The sequence below is a fragment of the Lolium rigidum genome, chromosome 1 (genome assembly GCF_022539505.1).
Source record: "Lolium rigidum isolate FL_2022 chromosome 1, APGP_CSIRO_Lrig_0.1, whole genome shotgun sequence".
In the NCBI taxonomy this organism is placed as follows: Eukaryota; Viridiplantae; Streptophyta; class Magnoliopsida; order Poales; family Poaceae; genus Lolium; species Lolium rigidum.
Genome location: NC_061508.1, coordinates 254,978,302 through 254,988,655, shown reverse-complemented (window position 1 = coordinate 254,988,655; position 10,354 = coordinate 254,978,302). Strand labels below are relative to the sequence as shown.

Sequence of the window (10,354 nt, the reverse complement as noted above, 5' to 3'; positions counted from 1 at the left end):
GCATCATTAAAACTGCTGAGCCCATCTTAACGGCTATAAAGAAAGAACTTCTTGGGAGATAACCCATGTGTTATTTTGCTACAGTACTTTGTTTTATATTTGTGTCTTGGAAGTTGTTTACTACTGTAGCAACCTCTCCTTATCTTAGTTTTGTGTTTTGTTGTGCCAAGTAAAGTCTTTGATAGTAAAGTAAGTACTAGATTTGGATTACTGCGCAGAAACAGATTTCTTTGCTGTCACGAATCTGGGTCTAATTCTCTGTAGGTAACTCAGAAAATTATGCAAATTTACGTGAGTAATCCTCAGATATGTACGCAACTTTCATTCAATTTGAGCATTTTCATTTGAGCAAGTCTGGTGGCCTAATAAAATCCATCTTTACGGACTGTTCTGTTTTGACAGATTCTGCCTTTTATTTCGCATTGCCTCTTTCGCTATGTTGGATGAGTTTCTTTGATCCATTAATGTCCAGTAGCTTTATGCAATGTCCAGAAGTGTTAAGAATGATTGTGTCACCTCTGAACATGTGAATTTTTATTGTGCACTAACCCTCTAATGAGTTGTTTCGAGTTTGGTGTGGAGGAAGTTTTCAAGGGTCAAGAGAGGAGGATGATATACTATGATCAAGGAGAGTGAAAGCTCTAAGCTTGGGGATGCCCCGGTGGTTCACCCCTGCATATTATAAGAAGACTCAAGCGTCTAAGCTTGGGGATGCCCAAGGCATCCCCTTCTTCATCGACAACATTATCAGGTTCCTCCATTGAAACTATATTTTTATTCCGTCACATCTTATGTACTTTGCTTGGAGCGTCCGTTTGTTTTTGTTTTTTGTTTTTGTTTGAATAAATGCTTGTGTGGGAGAGAGACACGCTCCGCTGGTTCATATGAACACATGTGTTCTTAGCTTTTAATTTTTCATGGCGAAGTTTCTTCTTCGTTAATTTGTTATATGGTTGGAATTGGAAAATGATACATGTAGTAAATTGCTATAATGTCTTGGATAATGTGATACTTGGCAATTGTTGTGCTCATGTTTAAGCTCTTGCATCATATGCTTTGCACCTATTAATGAAGAAATACATAGAGCTTGCTAAAATTTGGATTGCATATTTGGTTTCTCTAGAGTCTAGATAACATCTAGTATTGAGTTTTGAACAACAAGGAAGACGGTATGGAGTCTTATAATGTTTACCATATGTCTTTTATGTGAGTTTTGCTGTACCGTTCACCCTTGTGTTTGTTTCAAATAACCTTGCTAGCCTAAACCTTGTATCGAGAGGGAATACTTCTCATGCATCCAAAATCCTTGAGCCAACCACTATGCCAATTGTGTCCACCATACCTACCTACTACATGGTATTTATCCGCCATTCCAAAGTAAATTGCTTGAGTGCTACCTTTAAAATTCCATCATTCACCTTTGCAATATATAGCTCATGGGACAAATAGCTTAAAAACTATTGTGGTATTGAATATGTACTTATGCACTTTATCTCTTATTAAGTTGCTTGTTGTGCGATAACCATGTTTACGGGGACGCCATCAACTATTCTTTGTTGAATATCATGTGAGTTGCTATGCATGTCCGTCTTGTCCGAAGTAAGAGAGATCTACCACCTTCATGGTTGGAGCATGCATATTGTTAGAGAAGAACTTTGGGCCGCTAACTAAAGCCATGATTCATGGTGGAAGTTTCAGTTTGGACATATATCCTCAATCTCATATGAGAATAATAATTGTTGCCACATGCTTATGCATTAAAGAGGAGTCCATTATCTGTTGTCCATGTTGTCCCGGTATGGATGTCTAAGTTGAGAATAATCAAAAGCGAGAAATCCAAAATGCGAGGTTTCTCCTTAGACCTTTGTACAGGCGGCATGGAGGTACCCCATTGTGACACTTGGTCAAAACATGTGCATTGCAAAGATCCGGTAGTCCAAGTTAATTAGGACAAGGTGCGGGCACTATTAGTATACTATGCATGAGACTTGCAACTTGTAAGATATAATGTACATAACTCATATGCTTTATTACTACCGTTGACAAAATTGTTTCATGTTTTCAAAATAAAAGCTCTAGCACAAATATAGCAATCGATGTTTTCCTCTTTGAAGGACCATTCTCTTTACTTTTATGTTGAGTCAGTTCACCTATTTCTCTCCACCTCAAGAAGCAAACACTTGTGTGAACTGTGCATTGATTCCTACATATTTGCATATTGTACTTGTTATATTACTCTATGTTGACAATTATCCATGAGATATATATGTTACAAGTTGAAAGCAACCGCTGAAACTTAATCTTCCTTTGTGTTGCTTCAATACCTTTACTTTGATTTATTGCTTTATGAGTTAACTCTTATGCAAGACTTATTGATGCTTGTCTTGAAAGTACTATTCATGAAAAGTCCTTGCTTTATGATTCACTTGTTTACTCATGTCATTACCATTGTTTTGATCGCTGCATCCACTACATATGTTTACAAATAGTATGATCAAGGTTATGATGGCATATCACTTCAGAAATTATCTTTGTTATCGTTTTACCTGCTCGGGACGAGCATAACTAAGCTTGGGGATGCTTGATACGTCTCCGACGTATCGATAATTTCTTATGTTCTATGCCATATTATTGATGATACCTACATGTTTTATGCACACTTTATGTCATATTCGTGCAATTTCTGGAACTAACCTATTAACAAGATGCCGAAGTGCCAGTTGCTGTTTTCTGCTGTTTTTGGTTTCAGAAATCCTAGTAAAGAAATATTTTCGGAATCGGACGAAATCAAGACCGAGGGCCTTATAATTCCCGGAAGCTTCCAGAGCACCAGAGAAGAGTCGGAGGGGTGCCAGGGGGCCCACACCACCTGGCCGCGCGGCCCAAGGGGCGCGCCCCCCTATGGTGGCACCAGCCCGTGGCCCCTCCGACTCCGATTCTTCGCCTATTTAAGCCGTCGTGACCTAAAAACATCGACTAGAAAGACGAACCTCCGAGAAAGACTCTAGGGGCGCCGCCACATCGCGAAACTCCAATTCGGGGGACGAAGTCTGCGTTCCGGCACCTGCCGGGACGGGGAATTGCCCGGAGCCGTCTCCACCGCCGTCTTCACCGCCATCTTCACCGCCATCGCTGCCTCCATGATGAGGAGGGAGTAATCCACCCCGAGGCTGAGGGCTCCGCTGTAGCTATGTGGTTCATCTCTCTCCCATGTACCTCAATACAATAATCTCATGAGCTGCTTTACATGATTGAGATTCATATGAGTTTTGTATCACCACTATTCTATGTGCTACTCTAGCAAAGTTATTAAAGCAGTTCTATTCCTCCTGCACGAGTGTAAAGACGACAGTGTGTGCACCGTGTTAGTACTTGGTTTATGCTATGATCATGATCTCTTGTAGATTGCGAAGTTAACTATTGCTATGATAATATTGATGTGATCTATTCCTCCTACATATGCATGAAGGTTACGGTGTGCATGCTATGCTAGTACTTGGTTTAGTCTTTTGATCTATCTTACACTAAAGGTTACTAAAATATGAGCATTATTGTGGAGCTTGTTAACTCCGGCATTGAGGGTTCGTGTAATCCTACGCAATGTGTTCATCATCCAACAAAAGTGTAGAGTATGCATTTATCTATTCCGTTATGTGATCAATGTTGAGAGTGTCCACTAGTGAAAGTGTAATCCCTAGGCCTTGTTCCTAAATATCGCTATCGCTGCTTGTTTACTTGTTTCTACTGCGTTACTACTGCTGCGTTACTACTGCTTGTTTACTTGTCCTGGGCAAAGCACTTTTACAGGTGCGGTTGCTACTGCTTATTCATACCACCTGTATTTCACTATCTCTTCGCCGAACTAGTGCACCTATTAGGTGTGTTGGGGACACAAGAGACTTCTTGCTTTGTGGTTGCGGGGTTGCATGAGAGGGATATCTTTGACCTCTTCCTCCCTGAGATCGATAAACCTTGGGTAATCCACTTAAGGGAAACTTGCTGCTGTTCTACAAACCTCTGCTCTTGGAGGCCCAACACTGTCTACAAGAATAGAAGCTCCCGTAGACATCAGTCCACGAGGAGAAGTATGAACGAAAAATGCAGGATCATGAAGACTAGGAGAGAAACCAGCAGCAGTCACCACAGAGGCGAAGCGCTCAAACCAGGCACGAGGGGCCTGTTTGAGACCATAGAGAGAGCGTCGAAGACGACAAACCATCCCATCGGGAACAGAATACCGAGGAGGAGGCTGCATGTAAACCTCCTCACTCAACTCGCCATTAAGAAAAGCATTCTGAACATCAAGATGGGAGACAGACCAGCGGCGAACAGAAGCAACAGCAAGAAGGGTACGCACAGTAGTCATATGAGCCACAGGAGAAAAAGTCTCATCATAGTCACGGCCGTGCTCCTGCTGAAAGCCACGAGCCACAAGACGCGCTTTATAGCGCTCAAGAGATCCATCAGAGCGAGTCTTAATTTTATAGACCCACTTACACGTGATAGGACGAACACCAGAAGGGGGAGAAACACGATCCCAAGTGCCAGTGCGCTCAAGCGCAGCGATCTCCTCAGCCATGGCAAGCTGCCATTCAGGATGACGCTCGGCATCCCGATAAGAAGTCGGCTCGAAAACGATAGAAAGACCATACTGACTAGGAGAGTAACGAGCTGGAGCACGACGCTGACGAACAGGCCGTGAAGGGGGAAGGTCATCAGCGGAGGTCAACTCATCAGAAGAAGAGGAAAAAGGGACAACATCAGAAGGATCCGAAACCGGAGAACGAGGAGTACTAGGTGGACTAGACGGAGGAGAGGATGGCGCCGAAGGAGGCGCATCAGGACTAGGAGGGGAGGAGACGGGATAGCAGGGGGTGCATCCGGAAAAAGAAGAAAAGAGATATCATCCACCGGGTAAGTACCCGAGGTGGGACGAGGATAGAAGGGACGCGTCACATCAAACGTGACATCACGAGAGATGCGCATCCGACGACCAACGGGATCCCAACAGCGATAGCCCTTATGCTCATCACTGTATCCGAGAAAAACACACTCAACAGACTGAGCGGTCACCTTGGTGCGATCACGAGGAGGGAGAAGAACATAGCAAACGCAACCAAATAAACGAAGTGTCGAGTAATCTGGAGAGCAACCAGAAAGACGCTCGAGAGGAATGCCACCTTGAAGGGCATCGAAGGCTGAATGTTAATGAGGTAAGTCGACGTAGCGACAGCCTCAGCCCAGAAATGCGGCGGAAGAGAGGAAGCAATCATCATAGCACGGGTAGTCTCAAGAATATGACGATGCTTACGCTCGGCGACACCATTTTGAGCATGGGCGCCGGGACACGAGAAGCTGGGCAAGGGTGCCCTGCTCAGCAAGAACACCACGCGAGTGCTTTGGGAGATATACTCCCTGCAGAGTCAACACGAAACACACGAATAGGCGTGGAATACTGAGTACGAACCATGGCTGCAAAACGCTGATAAATAGAAAGCACCTCACTGCGAGAGTGCATAAGAAACAACCAGGTGTATCGCGAAAAATCATCAGTAAACAAAATATAGTATCGATGACCCCCTTTCGAAGGGAACGGAGCCGGACCCCAAACATCCGAATGAACTAAATCAAAAGGTCGCTGAGATGACGCACTAGTAGGATAGGGAAGCTGAATCTGTTTGCCTAGCCTACCACCCTGACACGAATGCAAAGACACATCTCCTGAGACAGACCCCAGAAGACCACGACGAACTAATGACGATAAACGGGAGCCACAGAGGTGACCCAGCCGATGATGCCACTGCTGAAAAGATCCGGTGATAGAAGCGAGCAACCGCGGGAGAGCGCGAGATGAAGTGGCAGCGAAGGAACGCGAAGCCGATCTAACTCCCGAGCCCGGGGACTCAAGGCTGCGAGGGCCAGCTCCAACCGGGGCACGTGTACGGCGGTCCCGAACAGCACAAGAATCAGCGTCAAGAATGACGCGACAACCAGAATCGAGTAAGCCGACTAGCGGAAAACGAGGTTCATCTTAAGACTAGGAACATGAGAAACATCAGGAACCGAGAAAGAGGTAGTAGAAAGGGTACCTCGACTGGAAACAGGGAGAGAGGTACCATCAGCCGTGATAACACGAACAGGCGAAACAAGAGAGCGAAGAGCAGAAAGAATAGAAGACACATAGGTCATATGAAAAGAAGCTCCAGAATCCAGATACCACGGGGATGACGTACCTGACTGTGTGGAAGGTGGTGGTCGCGCGGTGCCAGAAGAGCCAGGCACGGAACCGGCGGTACCCGTCGAGGAAGAGCACTGTACCAGCGAGCGGACCACGAAGACCACGGATAATGTCCCGATCGAGATAGCGCAACAGACAGAAGATCCTGGAGAACCGGCCGACGACAAGTAAGATGCGGCGGGCGTAAGCTGGGATCCCTCCGCCGGCAAGTAGAGATAGTGTGGCCGGGCCTGCCACAGTAGGTGCAAGGAGGTGATGTCGAACCACGAGGCTGCTGGGGCTGACGCTGACCCTGGAATGGAGGAGTAGGAAGTATCGGCTGTGCCGGAGGCCGCGACGAAGTCGGCGACATAGGAGGTCCACGAGCAGACGGCACAGGAGGGCCACGAGCAGCAAGAACAGAGGGAACCTCAAGAAGACCAGCACCACGAAGACGAGTCTCCTCGGCCACGAAGCTCAGCAAGTACCTCGAGAGGCGGAACACGACCACGGGCAAGCGAGATGGGCCCGGCGCGGCTCAAACTCCTTACGGAGCCGTGACAAGAACTCAAAACGCGCTGAAACTCCAGATCCGCGCGCACAGTCAGACAGCAGGGACAGGTGGCACACACAGCTGTACGGAGAGAATCAAGCTGACGCCAAATAGCAGCACTCTGAGTGTAGAACTCATCAATAGTAGAATCACCCTGCTGAAGAGCATGCTCCTGGCGGACCACAAATAGGTAGAGAGCATCCCCAGACGGCTGATAGCGCTGACGAAAAAAATCCCACTGAGCAGCAGCGGTGGGAAGACCCATAAACTCAGCAGCATACTGAGGCAGAACACTGGAGGTGAGAACAGCAGCATCACGAGCATCCTCATCTATCCACTGAGTGTACTCAGTCAGATCCAGCCGATAAGTCGCAACGACAGTAGAGTGGTCCTAGACCTTCCGGTCATAATCAGCCAGAGCAGTGTCATCAGCACTCTTGGCTGCATCCTTATCCGCCTGAGTAGCATCAGGGGCAAGGCAACAGGTGGCGGTGCAACAGCGCAGGGGCGGGCGGATCGGGCGGATCCTGGCGCGTCGCTGCAAGCGGGGCTGGAGATCGAGACACGGCGAGGAGCAGGTCCGGCTCCCGTGGAGATCGAGCGAGGAGCAGGTCCGGCTCCCGTGGAGATAGCGAGGAGCAGGTACTGGCGTGGGAATCTCCCGCGTGGAGATCGAGCAGGTCCTGGCGTGGGATCGGCCGTGGTCCTGGCGTGGAATCGGAAGTGGGAATCGATCCGATCTTGGCGTGGGAATCGATCCGATCGATCACGAGGAGAAAGAACAGCACGTCCAATCGATTGAGGACGAGAGGAAGACGGACGGGCGACGGAGATGAACAAGAGCCGGCGCGGGACGGAGAGCGGCAACTGAACAAAGAGCAACAACGAACAAGCAAACGTCGGCCGAGAAACTAGAGGACCAATTTTGGCTCTGATACCATGTTAGGGAAATATGCTTGTTGTATTACCAGGGGGCCAAAGACCACAATATATAGTACATGTACAGGTGCACATATGCAGAAAGCCCTCTAACATATGGGGAAACTACAATAGACAAATATATACATCTAACATTTGTGATGCTACTACAAGAACTAGAATACTGTATCACTGTACTTTTCTTTTTAGCTTCTTCTTAATTTCTTTGGCTATGTGCATCCATATCATTAAAACCATGCTCACGACTCGTTGTTCCTGACTCCATGTTCATCAAGATTTGTTTCTTAATATGGAAATGTCGTGTTATATTATAAAAAGGAATAATATGATAGGTGAGGCACACACTATGATCATAGCCGAGGGCATGTGTTGTTAATGATTTATGTATGTGCAATATGTATCGATCGTATCTTTCCAACATGACAATTCTCCCAATATGAAAATTCTCATTTTAGCTAATGACCAAAGCTTGTAATGTTGCCAAAAATACCAGGTTAAGCTAAAATGTTACAAGTGTACATTTGAGGTGTTCTTACATAAAAGTAGTGTATTTTATTGAATTAATTCATTTGTGTACCATCGGATGGTTGGTACATCTTTGAAAGTTTGACTTGAATTTAACCAAGAAATGCTAATTTTACATATAAAAATTATAGTTTGCAGCATATTCACGGAGATATAGATCGCGAGTTCTTTTTTTTATGTTGGTAACGATGCATGAACAATATATTAATAAGGCATTTAGATGGGCTTCATTCCTTCAAAGTTATGTCCAGTTTTCTAGTTTGAATACAAGACACATTGACAGATATTAAGAAGAAATGGTATACTCAGATGAATTTCGTAGTGGGTTATTATTGTTGTTGGTAGTCTTGGTCACCAAAGAAAGTTATTAGTGTTCATCTCTTGAGTGGACATTTGTACTTTCCATTTTCACAATTATAATGACGGAGCACATCTCATGCCATCAATTTATTTAATAATGTTTTGCCCAGAGTGAGCTATCATCATTATTGCAAATCTATAATCCTATTTTTATCCTCACCTTGCAAACATCTCATCAATATGTTTTTAACTTTTTTATAATGAAAATACTCAGCGATGCAAAGATGTAGAAGTCATATAGATGAGAGAACCTTCATGGACCAAGACCTCAAACATGGAACATTCATTATTATTGCCTCAAAAGAGGACGGTTCACCCAATGAAAATATAACAAGCAGTCGACATAGCATTAGAATGGAAGAAGTAACAAACATCTAAAAAAATCCTCCATAAACTGCATGAATATCAGCATCTTGCCGACTAGAAAAAGATTATGGCGGTGCATAGCCCCATCCACCATTTCCAATGGAAGATTGATCTAAATTGGCACCATTATATCCCAAGGAAGAATCCATCCATGGGAATCCATTGTTGTATACTGGATCTACCATAGGATAGCCCCATGGGTTGTACCCAAATGTGTTACCAAAGACTTCATTGACACCAGAGTTGGCTAACTGTGGGTAGGAATCCAAATTGTGCTGGGGGGTTGACTTAGGGCCAACATAGTTTTCTGGTTGCTGCACTGTGTTGCATTGACTTGGATAATTTTGAAGATGTAGGTCTTGGGGTGTAAACAACTCATGTAACATATCAGGGATTGGATGCAGTATGGAAGCATACCGCGGTTCCGAAGCTGGTGGTTTAGAATTATGAGCTTGTGTTACCTCCATAGGAAGAACTGGTGCGAAAGTTTGTGTGCATGCTGACGTTAGTGGAACCGAAGGCAACTGATGATCCGAAAGGTGGTGAGACCATGAATACTGCGCCACTGACGGGGGAGTAGTGTGCATGTGATCCAGTGATTGGCCTCTTGGTGGTAGCATGTTCCTTTTCATGCTCAGGCCACCATTTTTTGCATCGAGGCCATGATGCAATGGAGGTAGTCGGCTTGTAATGTCCTCATGGGCCCTTGATAGTTCATTGAAGAGCTTGTTAAGATCTTCTAGACAGAGATCTTCTTCCTTTGAGAAGATAAGGTTTGCCTCCATCCCTGGATTCTCATCTTGGATCTCCTTCATACGTTGGATGGATAGTTTGTTTCTCTTATCCTCCATCGCACTCTTCATGTCCAGCTGAGCCACCTTAGATTGCAGTAATGCAATCTTAGAAGCTTTTGCCTCATCAAGAAATGGAGCTGCTGGTGGAGCTCCTGACAAAAAAGCATCAACAATGGGCTTAGCAGATGGCGTACCAAATGAGTGTATTTTTCCTCTATCCGTCTCCAAGATGACAGCAACCCTAGCGCCAGTGACGACGGAGAGGTCGGTGGCACCTTTGAACAAACCAAACCGCCTCTTAAAGAAGGTGACATCACGCTCTTTGTCATTAGTGATATATGAGACACCCAACCTTCTTTCCCTCCTCGGCATACTAACACAGAAAACTTGAAAGCAACTTATTACTACAAGTAGGTAGCACAAGGAACTACAAAAACTTAGAGATCTACGGGTATTGTTGTCTAACGACATGTTACTGTGAGATAGGAGGATACATACTCAGCTTATATAGAAGGAAAAGCATATTGTAAATGGAAACGGATCAAAATTTATTATAAATAACCGTTGCTATTTGAGTAGACTCGGTCCTAGAAATCTTTG

General features: G+C 45.2%; 1 protein-coding gene across 1 annotated transcript; it reads right to left on the bottom strand.

The window, feature by feature from the left end:
* Positions 1–9,025: 9,025 nt before the first annotated feature.
* Positions 9,026–10,126, bottom strand: LOC124657576 (transcription factor RLM1-like). The gene has a single exon (XM_047196108.1). It carries the CDS (start codon positions 10,124–10,126, stop codon positions 9,026–9,028), a length of 1,101 nt encoding a protein of 366 aa, XP_047052064.1.
* Between the last annotated feature and the right edge of the window lie 228 nt (positions 10,127–10,354).